At 45.6% G+C, this 18,983-nt stretch overlaps 1 protein-coding gene across 2 annotated transcripts in view; it reads right to left on the reverse strand.

Annotated features, from left to right (window-relative positions):
• Positions 1-14,441: 14,441 nt before the first annotated feature.
• LOC140342854 (probable G-protein coupled receptor 173) overlaps positions 14,442-18,983 on the reverse strand; it is a 119,784-nt gene continuing 115,242 nt past the window's right edge. For both annotated transcript variants that reach the window (XM_072429223.1, XM_072429222.1), the window contains one exon: positions 14,442-16,142. In XM_072429223.1, coding sequence (XP_072285324.1) covers positions 14,867-15,985 — 1,119 coding nt within the window. In that variant the 5' untranslated portion in view covers positions 15,986-16,142 and the 3' untranslated portion in view covers positions 14,442-14,866. The remainder of the gene's footprint in view (positions 16,143-18,983) is intronic.

The following is an 18,983-nucleotide window of genomic DNA, read 5'->3' on the forward strand; positions in this document are numbered from 1 at the left end:
ATCGGACACTATGTGGGAAGGCAAGCCATGTAAGCAAACAATTTCTTTAAAGAAGATCTTCACCAAGGTGGAGGCAGACAGGAGACCTGGTAGAGGAACGAAATTTTGGAGAACCGAAATTTTCAACAACCCAAATAGTAGTGAAGCCATGTGTGACCAGGGTTGTTCCGGAGTGGGAAGCGGAATTAACGGGCCTGAGGGAAGCTTCCGTGGTACCTTGTGTCGGGCATATTCGGTACAAGTGGCCACAAAATCCCTCACATCTTGCTTCAGATCCGGTCACCAATACCTACGGCTAATCATTTGAAAGGTCCTCCGTTGCCCGTGATGCCCAGCAAACTTAGAAGCATGCCCCCATTGAAACACCAATGGACGCTGGCTTCTTTGAACAACTGTCTCTCCTGATGGAACTCGAAGCAGCTTGACTGGGGCCGTGGGTACGATTTGAACCGGGTCTATGATGAAGGCTGGTTCCTTTTCGGGATTTTCCTTCTTGAAAGAACGAGAAAGGGCGTCTGCCTTTACATTTTTGGGACCCGGTCGGTAGGTGAGTACGAAATTGAGCCTTGAGAAAAACAGAACCCAGCGGGCTTGACGGGGTTTCAAACGTTGAGCAGTCTGAAGATACTATAAGTTCTTATGGTCTGTAAAAAAGGTTACAGGTTGGTGAGCTCCCTCCAGCAAATGGCGCCATTCTCCAAAGGCAAGCTTGACCGCAAGAAGCTCCCCGTCTCCGATGGCATAATTTTGGAGAGAATTTCTTAGATAAGAAACTTTCTTTAAAAGTTTAAAGGCCTGGAGAGGCTCGGAAGACCAGGCTTTACAATTGCTCCCTTTCTTAGTCATTGAAGTAATGGGCGCCACAAGCGAGGAGTAGTCTCGGATGAATTGTCTTTAATAACTGGCAAAGCCCAGGAACCTCTGGATGGGCTTCAGCCCAAAGGGTTGTGGCCAGTCTGGAACAGCCGTGAGTTTGGCAGGATCCATATGCAAACCGTCAGCAGAAACGATATAGCCCAGGAACAGAACTTCAGGGCGTTCAAAAAGGCATTTCTCCGCCTTGGTGTACAGTCTGTTTTGCTGAAGCCATAGCAGGACTGTTTTGACATGGTCTCGATTGAGAAGATAGGTCCCTAGAGTATACTAGGATATCATCCAAATAGATGATCACGTAATCTTATAACAAGTCCCGGAAGACATCATTCATGAAATCTTGGAATACAGCAGGGGCATTGCAGAGTCTGAATGGCATAACTAGATATTCGTAGTGGCCATCTCGGGTATTGAAGGCTGTCTTCCATTCATCGCCCTTGGAGATGTGAATTCAATTGTAGGCACCCCGCAAATCAAGCTTGGTGAAGACAGATGTTCCTTGGAGACGATCAAATAATTCAGAGATCAGAGGCAAGGGATACTTATTTTTAACGGTAATGTTGTTGAGACCCCTATAGTCAATGCAAGGGCGTAAGGATCCATTTTTTTTCTGGACGAAGAAGAATCCAGCCCTGCTGGGGAGGAAGATTTACGAATGAAGCCCCTTGGCAAATTCTCTTGGATGTATTCAGACATGGCTTTGGGCTCAGGAAAAGAGAGTAGACTCAGGAATAGAGAGTAGACTGCGCTATTGAAAGGAGATCAATAGCACAATCGTGCTTCCGTGTATTGTTTGGCTAGCCCAGAGACAGGGCATGTGGCGGTAGAGCAAACCTGCCGGACAGGGAGGATTTAAGAAAGGCATTTCTGAAAGCATGTGCTGCTCCACGAGAGTATGTTTCCAGATCCCCATTTAATGATGGGGGCATGTTTGCGGAGCCAAGGTAAGCTCAACAAGACAGGATGAATAATCTTGAGCAAAAAGGAAATTGCCTCCTTGTGCAGGGCCCCAAGTTTCATGGCGAGTGGCACCGTGTCATGCTGGATGTAGTCCGGTAAGGCCGTGCCATTCACTACAGAGACCACCAATGGCTTAGATAGGGGTACCACAGGAATATTGTAATCAGAAACTAATCGTTAATTAATGAAGTTCCCAGCAGCGCCAGAGTCCAAAAAGGCTAGGGTCCAGAATTGGTGCTTATCAGAAGAAATCGGTACAGGAAAGGTTATTTTAGAGGGAAGAGAGGTAGTAGGTTTGCCTAGGGAGCCCTCTCCCCATTTCCCTAGGCACTGGCGTTTTGGGCCTTCAAAGGACAATTGTTTTTGTAGTGGCCCTCTCCTTCACAGTACAAGCAGAGATTCTGGTGTCTGCGGCATGCTCGCTCTTCAGAGGAAAGTCGGGCATGGTCCACTTGCATGGGTTCCACAGGAGGAAGCGGGGGGTTTTGGAAAGATGGAGTCAATTTAATGGGGCGCCGGACTTTCTGGGTTTCCTGAGCCCGCTCCTGGAAGCGAGTGTCAATCTGGACACAAAAAGACACCAGGTCATCAAGGATAGGAGGAAGATCACGGCCAGCTAGCTTGTCTTTAATATGGCCTGCGAGCCCCTGCCAGAAAACCGCCACCAGAGCGTCATTGTTCCATTCTATTAAAGAGGCCAAGGTTTGGAATCTGACAGCATATTGGCCTACCGAGAGGGAGGCTTGAAGTAGGCTCAAGATTTCCGAAGCTGCTGAAGAAGCCCGGCCAGGTTCATCAAAGACCCGATGCACAGTGCACAGGGCGCAGGGTCTAAGAGCAGTAGCTTGGTCTTCTCCAGAGCCTTTTGAGGTGAGGATGTTGTGCGGCAAGCTACTGCCAGGTTGCGGCCCCCGTGCCCGCCAAGGCAGGTGACTGCTCACAAGCTGGAACCAAAATGTAGTGCAAAAGGAAAATCCAAGAGACTAGTCAGACAAGCCAAAAGGTCAGGGCTCGCAGCGAACAAGGTTGGTCAGGAAACAAGCAAGAGGTCAGGGCAGACAGCGAACAAGAGTAGTGAGGAAACGAGCACAGTACACACAGTACAGAGTCCGTACACGAAGAATCTGGAACAGGAGAAACAACAGGAACCTGGAAGCAGAGCCAAAGGAACTCTTTGTTCAGGCAATTTCCCGTTGCCAGGTCACTTCCTTAAGAAGGTAATGTCAGGTGATGGGTGTGGATCAAGTGAGCCGCAGACATCAATTCCACCAGCAGAGGGAGTGCTGTTGCTGAGATATTCTCAGGTGTTATTCAGATGTTTGCCAGCAGAAGGAGTGCGTCTGTGGAATACTCTGGTTCTCTGAGGCAAGGGAGCAGCTGACAGAGAATCGCCTGACTTGGAACAGGAAGTATGCAGCGTGTTGGATCCAGAGGCAGAGATGGTGCTGGCAGCAAGGGACTGCAAGGAGGGTGAGCAAGAAGGAGGCACAGATGACCTGGACCTGCGGGGATCTGTGACACTGTAGTTGGACCAGGCTGTAGTATCGGTGTCAGGTTTCATACAAACCACCGCCTCCAACATCCAAAACATTCACCCTGGCATCCAAACACTCACCCTCAAGTACCTTGTTAAATACTTGGGTTAGATAGGGAACCAGTTCCCCTGCAAATTTCTAGCTGTAGATCCATCCGGCCCAGGCTGTTTATTAGTCTTTAGCTGCTTTATTGCTTGCAATATCCCCTGAGGTTGATATCCTGAGAAGTTGGTATTTCTGGCAAAGATAATTTGGAGAAGAACTGGTCTATGTTCACTTCATCAAAGTCTTGTGGTGACTGGTATAAGGATCGCAGCCTATCATAGAATTCTTATAAAATATATTTTAGATTACTAGTTAGGCCAACTCTGCCAATCCGTAGGCCGTATGGGTTAAAGCGTTTGTCAGGGTATTTGAGTCTATTTGCCAAAAGGGTATGGGACTTATTACCATAGGTGTAGTATTTGTTTTTGGTTCATCTCAACTGCTTCTCTGCTATACTAGCTGCGCACAAATTTAATTGTGCCTTAACTAACTCTAAGCACACACGTCTGCCAGCATCTCAGAGCGCAATAAATCAGTCAATGCCCGTGTAGTCGATGTTTATTTATGAGGGATTGATGGATTAATTATACTTTTTTTTATCTAGACTGGGTATCAACAGAATATTGGAGTCACTACACAGGACAAGTAAGCCGTGCACATGCGTATGCAAGTGGGTAAAGAAAGGTACTTAGTTCTCATTAGGTGCATAGTAGGTGGCTATCGTCACTTTAGCATCGTTAAGGCAACTCATCAAAAAGAGGTATCTGCCCTCAGGGTCCGTGAGCTGTGACTCCAGAACAAATGGAATGACTTTTCTAAAGCCTATAAGGACAGCCCTGCCTTTATGTAGGGAATTAGCCATGTACACCGTTGAGTAAGAAGCATGGAAATAATTAGGACAAGAGGAGGTGGAGAAATGCGTCTGCTGCAAACATACTACATCCTCCTTGTGAGTATATAAGTAGCGAAATGCCCTCATGCGTTTCATTGGGGAATTAGGGCCTGTACCTTAAGGGAGATAACAGAAATCGTCATTTGAGAGTTGAAGGGAGTGCCCCTTTACATTGCCCCAATTCTACTTTCCAAGTTGTTTGGGGTTGTGACCTTGGGAACATGAGTTAAATGGGGGTTAAGTTGGTGGAGGCGGGAAAATGGTCATTCTTCCAGAGAGGGGAGATAAAAACAAACCCACCTTTTCAAAAGAACAAAATAAGCACAGTACAAACAAAAGATAGTCAAAAAACCTCTCAACATTGTATGTAACAATCATTTTCATTGATCAGAGAGTGAGGTATAATAGTTGGTAAGGCAAGAACCTTGCCCACCTGAGTTAAATGAAGTGCACAGTGACAATTGCACCGGGAGTAGGGCTTCAAATGCCTTAAAAATAAAACCCATAAAAGGAACAATAGGGCATACATTAAGATACATTGCATATCAGTAGGCACATGGTGTACTCAAACTACTTGGCTGGCTCCAACGAATCCACCCCTCCCTCTGGAATATCGTTCTTTTGAAGACTAAAAAATAGAAAAATTACCGTATTTTTCGCCGTATAAGACGCTCCGGAATATAAGACGCACCCAATTTTAAAGGAGGAAAATCTAGAAAAAAGATTTTGAACCAAATACTGTACTATTCCCCTTCTGATCACTCATGTGCCATTCATACCGAATTCCCCTTCTGATCACCCTGTGCCAATTTTGGGGAAGAAAAAGTGCGTCTTATACGGCAAAAAATACGGTAGTAAAACAAACAACAGAAATAAAATGCCAAGTTTTAGTTCAACAATTTAGAAGTGAGGATTACATCCTCAACTCTGGGAACAAAGCACATTAAATCTTGAATGTGATTGTTGGGCCAGATGGAGAAGTAGATTACATCCTTCAGGGCGGCGGCGCGGATGGTGTTGACTTAAAGCGAGATATGCCATTAAAGCAGTTATGTTTCAGGCGTTGCTGGAGCGCTTTTGATGGGGATGGTAAGGATCTCTCAACTCTGTCAGGACAAGAAGATTGTGATGGTAATGGTAAACCCAATGCTTGAAAGCGTGCTGATGCTTCAGATGGTGAAGTGACAATCTGGGTTCTGCCATTGTCAGAGAATATAAGCTTGAATAGATGCCCCCATTGGTAATTAACACGTTTTTCCTGGAGGATTTGCAGGTAGGGCCTCAACTCTCTACGCCTCTGAATAGTCGCTGGGGCTAAGTCAGCAAAAATTTGGCAATTGTACCCCTTAAAAACAATTGGTTGGGTGTGGGCCATGCACTGGATCGTATCTTTCATGCGATAAAAGTGGAATTTTACAACCACATCTCTAGGCGGTCCTTCCGGATTTGGCCTAGTGAGTGTGCGGTGTACGCGGTCTAGCTCTATTGGTATTTCAGGGCATATTTCTTGGAACAAAGCAGTGACTGTAGATGATAAATGCGGGCAGCAGTGTGGCCGGCAACCGGGTGCTATTTAAAAGCAGATTACTCAGTAATCTGCTTTTAAATTTGCCGCCCGGCCACACCCCCCGACGGACCGGCGCCCGGGCATCACACCAGGACCATTGGATTGCCGCTGGAGCGTGGGGCAAAGGTAATGGGGGCTCTTAAAGTTACCGCGAGTGTGACTCGGGATTACCGCTTTTTGCAAGTAAAAGCCACCCCGAGTCACACTTTGGATTACCGCTAGGGGGGTTAAATAACATATTTTAAATGGAACACAGAAGGGTTAGACCTTGACATTTTTTAGATGATATTTTTATTTCTGTCTGTGCCTTCTTGTTCTAGTGATTACTGCACCCATCACTCAATTCTTTTTATGGTGGCACAAGGACAAAATGCAATAGACTAACTCAAAAACTACTCAACAGAGTCACAGACAGAAATAATATCCTCATTAGACATTGGATTTATGCACTGGTAAAACTAATTACTTTTTTCCTTTTAGGCAGCTCTACAGAGAGTAATGGATGAAGTCAAACGCAGTGGTCAACGACAGAAAAACACATAAGAATCTCCCCAGCACAGATTAGCCCTGATAGCGCTACAACAGGCAGTGGGTACTGGAAGTGGAGGCTATAAAGTCACACTATAAAGATTTCACACCATAGTTACAAAGTACAGCTACTTTTTTCTTTATGAAGTCAAGGCCCTATTAGGGTTTTAGGTTCTGGGTTTTGGCCTGTATTGAATTTAGGTCATTTGATATTACATAAGAGCCAACTTCATTTTAATTTCCAATCTGTCAGCTTTCTTAACTCAGTTGTCGTGTAGATGTCCTATTTACCTCTTCCTCACTAAAGCACAGACCCTGCTCTCCCAAGTTTTATCAGTTTCGCCCATCCTGCCAGCCATTAAGGAAAAAACCTTTTTTCATCCTTGGCTATTTTGCTAGCTCAGACACAGCACGCGTGCAACGTGCCTCCACTAGTGCCGAGCCCCCTAGCTCTGCTGAGCATTTCCTCTACACCTGTTGCTTAATTCAGTGTTTTTCGAGTCCAGCTCCTATGTTAACCATTTGTTGTCCAGTCTTTTCTTTCCCAGCCAGTTCCCTTGTGCTGTTCCAGTGTTCTTCTGTGTCTGTGGTTATCCCCGTGTCACCTTTGCCTCCCGTCGCTTCCAGTGCCTCCTGTGTTCCTTGTGTCTGCTGTGTCACCCGTGTCACCGGTGTTTATTTCTTGAATACCTGGTATTTGATCCCTGGCTTGTGACCTTTCTTGCTTGCTGCCTGTCTCGACACCAGCCTTCTTTGACTAATATTCCCTAGTAATTTGGTACCGTGTATCATCCTGCCCACCCTGGTGTGCCCAAGGACCGCAACCTGGCAGTAACTAGCAGTGCAACATCCTTACCACTAGATGCTCTGGAGAAGACCTGGTTACCTCTTAGATTCTTTGCCTTGGCCCTTCTGAGGGCTCATACCAATTTTGTGCAAGCCGTAGCACCCCCTAGAGGCTCCGTCTCCTCAAGCTTGACAGTTTCCATAAACCATAAATACACTCTCCCAAACCTCAGCAGATTCCAAGCAACTAGTTGCCCAGAGGCTTGGTGTTTAGGAATCTACCCAAATCCAGGTGCTCCACCAGCTTCATTCACTTACTGCTTGCCTGGATCAGCTGCTGGTCTCCAATGCACCTGCCGAACCATCAGCCCAGGCTATCCCAGTGGCCTCTATGCTTCACCTGGCACCTCCACAGTTTTTTTCTGGGGATCACAAGACGTGCCATGGCTTCATTAACCAGTGTGGTAACCATTTTAAACTTCATACACAAAAGTTCCCCTCTGACCATGCTTAAGTGTCATATTTAATCTCCCTACTGTCTGGAGAAGCTCTGGCTTGGCAGCTCATCTCTGGGAAAGGAAAGATTTGGTTACTTTCCTGAACCTCTTTAGAAGGATTTTTGATGAACCAACATGTGCCTCCTCGGTGGCCAGCGTACTCCTGCGTACCTGCCAAGGGTCGCTTACGGTGGGACAGTTCTCGTACTTTGACGGCTGAGATTCCCTGGAACAATTGAGGTGCTCCATGCTACCATCTGGCAAGGCCAGAAGCCATCTGGCAAGGAACCCATGCAGCTAGGCTGTTCAAGACTATTTTCAGGTCTCTGCCTTTACTGTGGACAGAAGGGACACTTTATTAAATCTTGCCTAGGGGTATGCCAGGTCACTCTTCTCTCTCCTCCACTCAGTGTCCCTTTATAGCTATCCAGCTTCGCCACAACAACTCTACGCTTGCCCTTGAGGCTTTCATCAACCCTGGAGCATCTGGAAATTTAATCTCAGATACCCTTGTCAAGGAATGTGCTTGGCCTATAGACCTATCTCAACCATTGCAAATCTCTGCGGTGGATATACTCTTCTATCATGTGGACTTTTCCGCTTCCATACTAGACCCATAGAAATGTCTGTTAGTGTGCTACATCATGAGACTGCAGTCATTCTGGACCTTCCATGGCTTCAACAACACTTCCCAGTGCTGGACTGGTCTACTCCAGAGGTATTGGCTTGGGGTCCCTCATGTCACTCCAAATGCTTGACCAAGCTCACACCTATCAGGTTTCTTGCTCCCTCCACTCTTGAGGTTGCACAATTCATTCCCAGTCAGTATTTGAATTTCAAGGACATCTTTACCAAGTGCAAGGCCGAGCAGCTACCTCCCCACCGGTCTTATGACTGTGCAATAGACTTTATTCCTAACTCCACGCCTCCCAGAGGTCCAGTTTACCCCCTCAGTCTCCCTGAGACCCAGGCTATGAGCGTCTATATCAAAGAGAATCTGCAGAAGGGATTTATATGTAAGTCCTCTTCCCCTGCTGCATCAGGGGAAAAAAGATAGGACTCTCCAGCCATGTATTGACTAATGCATTTCAAACGCCATCACCATAAAGAACTGCTACCCACTGCACCTCATTCCTGAGCTCTTTCACAGTCCCCGTGGTACACAGATCCTCACCAAACTAGATCTCCGAGGTGCATATAATCTAATTCAGATCAAGGAGGGGCATGAATGGAAAACAGCATTTCACACCAGAAATAGGCATTATGAGTATTTTGTGATGCCCTTCAGTTTCTGTAATGCCCTGGCTGTTTTCCATTACTTTGTGAATGAGGTGTTTTGTGACCTTTTATATATCTGTGTTATTTGGATGACATTCTGATTTTTTTTTCCCTGACTTGCCCACTCACAGGCAGCATGTCCGTTTAGTCCTACAACAGCTCGGAGACAACAGAATCTATGCAAAGGCAGAAAAGTGCTTGTTTAAACTCCCCTAGGTAACCTTTCTGGGCTACATTGTTTCTAAAGGGGGCCTCTCAATGAATCTTGAAAAGGATGCAGCCATTTCTTATTGGCCACTACCCGTCGGCCTTAAGACTACTCGGCGCATCCTGGGATTTACCAATTATTACCAGCAATTTATTAAAAATTACTCCACGCTGGTTGCTCGCATTACTGCACTGACCCGAAAGGATGCTGACGCTAAGAACTGGCCCTCTGAGGCTATTGAGGCTTTTCATACCCTAAAACAAACCTTTCTTTCTGGCCCAGCTTTGGTTAGGCCAGATATCACCAAGCCCTTCTCCATAGGGGTTGACGCCTCCTCTGTCGGAGTGGGAGCTATCCTCTTCCAGGCCCCCACTGGAGACAGACACCCATGTGCATTCTTTTCTAAGAGGTTTCCCAGCAGAAAATAATTATTCAATTGGAGACAGAGAACTCCTAGCCATCAAGCTAGCTATGGAAGAATTGTGCTATGGAAGTGGTGGGTTCCCCCCACACGATCACTATTTTTATAGATCATAAAAACCTCCAGTATCTGCAGTCTCGTTGGTCTTTGTTCTTTTCTCGTTTTGAATTTTGTGATTACCTTTAAACCCTGTTCCATCAACTCCCGAGCAGATGCTATTTCTAGCTCCTTTGATCCACAGGATTCCGAGGTTGCTGCTGAGCCAGTTTATCATCCCCCCCAGCCTGCATCCTAGCCTTGAACTCTATCCAGGAATACGCTATCCCTCCTAGTAAAACCTTTGTGCCTCCCCAACTCTGGCCCACTTCTTCCACTACCTTGGTGATCTACACAGTACCTTGGTGTCATGTATCCATGGATTTTATCACAGATCTTCCATCTTCTGATGGCTTTACAGTTATTTGGGTGGTCATGGATCGCTTTTTTTAAATGGCCTATTTTGTACCTCTCCCAGTTTTACCATCGGCAGCAGCATTGGTGCCAATCTTTATTTGGTACAATTTTTCCCAAACCAATGGGCAGACCGAAAGAGTCAATCAGTCCTTGGAGCAATATCTTCGTGCCCTGGTATCTGCCCACCATGATGACTGGGTGACTCTGCTACCTTGGGCAAAGTTTGCCCACAATAATCATGTCTGCACCAGCACCAAGGAGTCTACATTTTTTGTCTATAGCAAGGGTGCCCAACCTACCATGTGTGGCCCACATCTGGCCCGTAGTGCTGCCAGATCCAGCCCTCTGCTTATTCCCTCTCTGCTCGTTGTCTTGGAGGGGATGGGGCACGCACATCTCCTCTGTTTCTTTATGAGATCGTGCTGCCAGGAGAGGGAGAGTGGGCATGTCCTATAGACCTGAAAATCAACTGTGGCTGTTCCCCGCCCACCTTGTGCTGTGAGATAATCCCAGCAGCTGCATGAGAGCTGGGTCTGTGTCCATGCTGCTGTCATTAACTCCATGTAAACCTTCATATCTCCTACACTGAGTGTCATAGAAATGTGATATTTTCAGGGTACACAAGGGACACTGAGAGCTGCTACTAAACCAAAACCTAAACATAACAAGTTGCCAGATATGAGGTCACAAGCATAAAATCCTAATACAATCAGGAATATTTTCACATTAAGTGGGGGCTATTTCAAGACCAGGGTCCCCAAATTGAGTTTACATGTTAGGGACCCCCGGGTCCCATTTCCTTGGCAATGAGAATTAGGGACTTGTCAATTCGCTCTGTGCTGTGTCATTCACAAAACATCAAGACAACACATTAGACTAGCGGTGAGGTTGCAGTGCGGTTAACCCTTCCTCATGCCATGGAACCCTGCCTAGGGGGAGACGCTCAGTTCCGCCTGGAGTCAAATCTGCAGATGGACTGAGCGGCTTGTAGGGTGCCTGTTACACATAGCTCACCTTCTGTGACCCTCAATTTCTTTGGAACAGAGGGATGTTAGCAACTGGAAATGTGGGAGCCAGTAGGAAATGTCCCCCCCCCCCCCCATAACATTTTTTAGCCATCATAGCATGCTACCTTGTCACACATAGTTATCACCTTACTCTCTATAAACCCCAATTTTTCTGTAAAAAGGGAAATGTAACTGCAAGTGGGGGACTCTTGTGGATAACTCCCCCTAAAATGTCATTACTACGGCGCCATCATAAGATATGACATACTATATCTGTTATACCCTGTGCTACCCTGCTACACATAGCTGGCCACTTAACTTCTGTGAACCCTAATTTCTCAGCTAAATGGAGATGTAGGGACCTGAAGATGTAGTAGTAAGAACATGTCCCTGTTGGCTATCTGTCACATGAATTCCATTTCTCTGGAAGTATCCATTGCAAAGATTTTTGGGTACAAAGAAGGTTATCAGCCCCCTATAACTGACAGGATGCATTGTATGGTGTGGTTTCTGCTCTTTGGTACAGGAATGGTGAGGGGGGAGCACTGTATAATAGATTCAGTGTTGTATCTTTCATTAATAAAATGAGCATCAAATGGTGAGTGCAGAGATTCTGGATTTGTCATTTCCTTTATTTGCTCCATGTACCTTACGTTAACTAGAAACATTTCAATTTAATTTAATTTTAAATTAAAACTTTTTTCTAGTTTTAAATTTAGATCCTTAATGTTTGTTTGCATTGTGGCCCGCAAGTTTTATCTCAGTGTCAGCAGCGTCCCCCAGATGAAAAAAGGTTGGGCACCACTGGTCTATGGCAAACACCCTTGCCTTCTGTCTCCTATACCCTGCTCTGCTGAAGTACCTGCACTCACTGCCCTACAGAGGGACTTCAACCGTATTTGGGCTTCAACCTCAGAGCACCTAAAGCAGTTGGCGTCTCGTTATAAGATGGTTGCTGATCAGGATCGCCGCAAGGGGCCTCTTCTCCAACCTGGGGACAAAGTCTCGCTCTCCACAAAGAATATTTGTTGCAGGGTGTCTTTTCTAAAGTTTGCTCCTCGTTTCATTGGACCTTATGTAATTTATGCCAAAGTTAACCCCGTCTGGTATAAGTTACGCTTTCCCCAACATCTCCAGCTACCCAATGCTTTCCATGTGTCTCTGATTAAGCAGTTGGTCCTGAATCACTTTTCTTATCCCTCCCCACTGGCTACTCCTGCACCCAATTCTTCTCAGGAATATGAAGTCCACCAAATTTTGGATTTCAAAATTTCTCGCAAGAAGCTTATGTACCTGGTTGACAGGAGAGGTTTTAGTTCAGAGGAGAGATCGTGGGTTCCAGCTACAGATGTGTCTCTTTTTGCCAAGAAGTTCCATCTTCGCTTCTCTCTGAAACCTCGGTAGGTGGGGAGGTAATGTCACACTTACCTCTTTCTCGCTAAAGCGCAGTCACCTCTCTTCTGCGCATTGCTGATCAGGATCGCTGTAAGGCACCTCTTCTCCAATATTTGTTGCAGGGTGCCTTTTCTGAAGTTTGCTCCTCGTTTCATTGGACCTTATGTAATTTATGCCAAGGTTAACCCCGTCTGGTATAAATTACGCTTTCCCCAACACTCTCTTAAACCTCGGTGGGTGGGGAGGTAATGTCACACTTACCTCTTTCTCGCTAAAGCGCAGTCACCTCTCTTCTGCGCATGCGGGCAGTTTTGACCCTGGGCTTGCCTGCTCTTCCAATTTTTATCAGTTTCGCCCATCTCGCCAGCCAGTCAGGAAATAGCTTCTTAATAATTCCTGGCTATTTAGCTAGCTCAGACACAGCACTCAGCCTTCGTGCAATGTGTCTGCACTAGTGCCGAGCCACCTAGCTCTGCTAAGCATTTCCTCTACACTTGTTGGTTAATGCTTTCCCTGTCCAGCTCCTATGTTAACCCCCTGTTGCCCAGTCTCTTGTTTCCCAGCCACTGCTGTTCCAGTGTTCCTCTGTGTCTGTGGTTCTCTCTGTGTCTCTTGTGTTCCCTGTGTCTGCGGTGGCCCCCGTGTCTATTTCCTGGATCCCTGCTACTTGACCCCAGGCTTGTGACCTGAACTTTTTTTATTTGCTGCCTGCCTTGACCCCTGCTTTCGTTGACTACTCTTCTGCCTAGTGATTTGGTACTGTGCATCATCCTTCCCACCCTGGTGTGTCCAAGGACCGCCACCTGGCAGTAACCAGCAGCGCAACATCCTCACCACTAGATGCTCTGGAAAATACCTGGTTGCTGCTTAGATTATACGCTTGGCCCTTCTCAGGGCTCACACCACTTTTGTGCAAGCCATAGCGCCCCCCAGAGGCTCTGTCTCCCCAAGCGTGACAGTCCAAAACCACTGATCATATGTTTAGGCTGGTTTCAGACCTCAAATTTAGTCGAATTTACAGGCATAATATGTTTGTTATCACTTTTTTTGGAGATGTAGTAAGTGATATGCACATCCAAATCTCCATAGCAATCACAAAATGTCCCTTAGAAGTTTATGAATATTATATAACCAAATGTTTGTGGACACCTGACCATCACACCAACAGGTTTCCACAAAATTGTGGTGTCTATGGTAATTTGTGCCTAGAGCCAAAAGAGCATTTGTGAGCTTAGACACTGATGTTGGATGGGACAGCTTGCAGTCTGTGTTTCATTGTCAGTATGGTTGTGGGCAGGGTTCTCTGCAGGTCTCTTGTGCTCCTTCATACAAAACCCATAAAACCATAACTGGTGTGCATTGCTGAAACATAAAAGGGCCTTCCCCTAACTGTTGCCACAAGGTTGGAAGATCACAACTGTATAAAAGGTCTTTGTAAATGGTATTATTAATATTGCCCCCTACTAGAAGCACCTTAACTTAGTAATTTGGCTGGCTTTCTAAATAGCTTTGACCATCTAGTGTAAATGGAATGAGGAACAAACAGCAGAGACAGGCATGTTCAGAACTGACGGCTTTTTTAGGAGGAAACAGTGGCAGATCCTTTTTTTAATGGTTGGCACAAACATCTACTGGTACTTAAAAATACTGATTGAATCAGGCAACTACCATATCTAAAGTATTGCTGGCTTCAGCCTGTAACAATCTATATGGTGGTTTTAACACAAAGCATACATTGATAAATGAGGCTGTTCTACTGTGAACAGGCATTACGATGGGTGCAACTGTCAGTTGTACTTGGGTGGGTACAATCCATGGGATTGAAAACAGCAAGAACAGCTTTTCTTTTCTAACCTACATTTTGCTTTGCTGTGATATGATAAGCACACTGGTGCTATGGGTTTTGTGCAGGGCTAAAGAAGAGCCTAGGTGATGTTTTTGCAATGAACATGTCTTAAGAATTTTAAAGAACAGACAAAGGAAAGCAAAATCCTTCTTATTTGTATTAATAAAAAACATTAATACAAGTGATGGCATTTCAACCACAGCAATAAATGTGTCCATAAACAAATGCATAAATTCCCACCATCCTTCCCTTTTACATCCCCTTTTCCAATCTTTGATTAACCTCTTGTCATTGCCACCCAAGCTTCACCCTTCATCCCATAATACATTAGCTGGAATTAAAAAAGAGACATCTAAAAGATTCTCACACACCCCTCCTTCCCACCGAGTCTTTTTTCACCAATTGTATCTTTTGAAAAAGAAAAAAAAAGGTCTTTAAACTTTTAATGTCTCCTTTACTGTTACGATGGTCCAAATGATAAAATCTTTCTTGATCATGCCCACTTGGCCATGTAAATCCATATTTCCCAATCACTGAGGTTAGTGTGATGTTGGGAGTGGAATGGTTTCTCACTCTTACATTACGCAGTAAGGCTCTCTAGGTAGCAAGGCTTTTGTCCTCCAAAAGGGGATGTGAAGCTGAAGGCAACTCTTTAGGTTGTTATTAAGTAGGAAACACATTATAGGGTTTACCCCAGCCTGAGTAAAAGTCATCCACACTGCAGTGGACAAGTAGCGATGAGGGATGCTACAGGTTTTGACAAACACCCTCCAGTAGCAGGCCACAATATAGGGTGACCAAAGCACCAAGAAGCTGAGGGTAATACCATAAAACATCTGCCCCAACCTCTTCTCACTTTTGAACTCATCCATTCCCAAGAGGCATCTGTTAGTAGTATGGGTGTTTTGACGTATACCCAGCAAAGTCGGTGGCATTGGCCCCCTTCCAAATCCAGCAATCCAGTTGGCAGCAGCCTGCCCTGTAGCTCCAGGTCCATGGAATGTCCAGTTCTGGCTGACAGCTGGAACCATCTGTACTGGCTTCATTTTGCGGTGGCGGTACTCAAAGAAAAATAGTTTGGCATAGACAATATGAGTGGCAATGATAAGCACTGCCAACATAAGCATAAATCCAAGGGTATCATTGGCTTTGAAGTAGCGATGTTCAAAAATACACTGGTCCTCCTCACGGATGAATTTGTAAGTTCCCACATCGAAGACTGGCGGTAAGGCCATGGCAACCGAGAGTGTCCAGACCATGCAGATTACTGCAATGGATGTCCACAGCGTCATTCTCTTGGAATAGAATCGATGGTGGGCAATGGCCATGTAGCGGGTAACACTGATGCAGAAGAGCATAAATGAAGCATGAAAGCAAAACAGGACTGCCATGAATGCCACAACTTTACAGCTTAAGAGGCTGTATGCCCAGGCTGAGCCATTGCGGATGGAAAGCAGGACAAATGGAAAACAAGTAGATGATCTGATCACATCGGCAAGACAAAGATCCAACAGAAAATAGTAAGGAGCTTTGTGCAAGGAGCGGTCTTTTAGTACGAGCAGAGAAACCAATAAATTTCCGGCTAAACTGGCACATATGATGAAACCCAAAAGCACCAGTTTGAGGTGGGTAGAAATTGCTGTTGACTGGTTTAGAGAGCCAGACAGCTCCTCTGACTCACTTCCATTAGCCATGTTGGAGGCTGGCTCCAACTAGCTTTTGGTCAGTGCCCCTTTCTCCTTCTGTGCTGCTCCATATCCAAGAACAGTGGTGTTCAGTGGGGCCAGGTGTGAAGGTTGGAAAGGAATCAAAAGAGAAGTGTGTGGGAAGACTACGAGACTATGACAATGACTGTGCAGCATAATGGTTATTGGTGAAGGTAAAAATATGGGAGTGAGAAAAAAAAATAGAGGTTATTATTTTATCATCGACACTTCTAAAAAAACAATAATTCGTTAGTCAAGAAAAGAGTCATGGTTAGCGTATCACAGAATGCAGATGAATTAACAGAGCCATGTCTTTTTATTTGTTTATTTTTTGCTTTGCAATTTAACTATAGTAAAGCAGAGCTATAGTGCAGAAGAAAAAAATAATTCTATTATTTTGTGTAAATAGAAAAAAGAACATTTCTGTAATATATGCACATGTTCCCTCGATTTGTCTTTATTAACACTGCAAGAGTAGGAAAATATTTGGTATTCTGACATAGAGGCTGACATAGTGCTGAGTTTCAAAGGGATATGATGTGCTGTATTGGCTGCCCCCCTACCGATGGGCAATAGAGGCGTAAAGCAGGCAGGAGCTTTGAGACCAACCCTTTTTAACTGTCTACTTTCATTTAGTTAATAATATTTGCATGTCACTGATATCTGCCTTTCATTATTTTTATCTGAATGTTGTTGATATCTGAATGTCATGTAATTGCATGTAATATCTGCCTGTTGTTGGTATTATCTGCCTATACCAGCGAAATCTCCTCTTCGACTCCTGCAAAGTTTGCAAAATTTGGGGATACGAGGCCTCTAGGGAGCGCTATGGCTTGCACAGGAGCGGTGTGAGTCCTGAGAAGGACCAGAGCGCAGAATCTAAGCAGTAACCAGGTCTTCTTCAGAGCCTCTAGTGGTGAGGATGTTGCGCTGCTGGTTACTACCAGGTTGCTGTCCTTGAACACACCAGGGTGAGCAGGATGATGCACGCTACCAAATAACTAGGCAGGAGAAGTTTCAAGGAAGGCTGGGGTCGAGGCAGGCAGCAAGAAAAAAAGGTCAGGGACAAGCCAGAGGTCAAGAACCCGAAGTCCAGTGACATGGGGGGCACCACAGACACAGGAGGAGACAGGAGGCACAGGTGACACAAGAGACACAAAGGATCCCTGCCGACACAGATAAACACTGGAACAGCACAAGGGAACAGGCAGGGAAACACCAGACTGGGCAATAGGAGGTTAACACAGGAGCTGGCCAGGGAGAGCACTGAATAAAACAAAAGGTGTAGAGGAAATGGTCAGCAGAGCTAGGGAGCTCAGCACTAGTGGAGACATGTTGCACGAAGGCTGAGTGCTGTGTCTGAGCTAGCTAAATAGCCAGGGATGATTAAGAGTCTTCTTGGCAAGAAGAGGAGTAGACACATCTGCAGCTGCAGCCAACTATCTCTTCTCTGGACCAAAACATTTCCAGTCAACCCGGTTCATAAGCTTCTAGTGAGAAATTTAGGAATCCAAAATTTGATGAACTTCATACTCCTGAGAAGCATCGGGTGCAGGAGTAGCCAGCGGAGAGGGACTAGAAAAGCGACCAACAACTTAAGCAGAGACACATGAAAAGCATTGGGCAGCTTGAGATGTGGGGGAAGACATAACCTATTATAAACTGGGTTAACATTGGCAGAAATGCCATAAGGTCCGAATAAACGTGGAGCAAACTTCAAAGAGGGCACCCTGCAACGAATATTCTTTGTGGAGAGCAAGACTTTATCCCCAGGTTGGTAAAGAGGCGCCTTATGGAAATACCGATCAGCAAACTTTTTGTAACGAGAAGCTGACTGCTTTAGGTGCTCTGAGGTTAAAGCCCAAATATGGTTGAAGTCCCTCTGCAGGGCACTAAGTGCAGGTACATGGTCAGAGCAGGATATAGGAAGGTGAGGATGTTTGCCATAGATGATGAAGAATGAAGCCACCGAGTCATCATGATGGGCCAATACCAGGGCTCTAAGATATTGTTCAAAGGACTAATTTACTCTTTCTACCTGCCTATTAGTTTGGCGGGTGATAGGCCAAAGAGAATTCTGCAGAGATGTCCAGGGATTTGCAGAAGCCTTTTTAGAAGCAAAAAGTAATTTGCACCCCATGATCTGACACAAAATGAGTGGGCATACCGTGAAGTCAAAACATTTCCAGAATAAAGATTGGCACCAATGTTGCTGCCGATAGTAAAGCTGGGAGAGGTACGAAGTGGGCCATTTTAGAAAAGCGGTCTATGACTAACCAAATAACCGTACAGCCATCAGGAGGAAGATCTGTGATAAAATCCACGGATAGAGGATACCAAGTTTCTGTGGGAATAGGTAGTGGAAGGAGTGGGCCTGCAGGGGCGCAGGTGGTAGACTTTGTTTGAACACAGACTGCATAGGCCTTGACATAGTCTGAATCGTGCGCTCAACGTAATATTTTGATTCAGAATTGGAGAGGCACCAAGGTTTTACCAGGAGGGATATCGAATTCCTGGATAGAGTTCAAGACTAGGATTCGGGCTGGAGGGATGATAAACTCTGGCTCAGCAGCAGTTGAGAAAAAGCGTCTGCTCGGGAGTTAGCGGGACCCAGTTTGAAGGTAATCACAAAATTAAAACGAGAAAAGAACAAAGACCATTGGGCCTACCAAGAATTGAGGCGACGAGCAGACTGTATTTACTGGAGGTTCTTATGGTCCGTGACCTTGTGAGGGTAACCCTCCAAGCGATATTGCCATTCCTCCAGGACAATCTTGATGGCTAGGAGTTCCCTGTCTCCAATAGAGTAATTAACAAAAAAAAAAATGCACATCAGCGTCAAGCTCATGTGGGGGTCTGGAAGAGAATAGCTCCCACTCAAACAGAGGAGGCATCAACCTGAATTGAAACGGGCTTGGACAGATCTGGCCTAACCAGAGCAGGGCCAGAAAGGAAAGCTTGCTTCAAGGCATTAAAGGCCTCAGCA

Source organism: Pyxicephalus adspersus, chromosome W, assembly GCF_032062135.1.
Source record: "Pyxicephalus adspersus chromosome W, UCB_Pads_2.0, whole genome shotgun sequence".
Classification (NCBI taxonomy): Eukaryota; Metazoa; Chordata; class Amphibia; order Anura; family Pyxicephalidae; genus Pyxicephalus; species Pyxicephalus adspersus.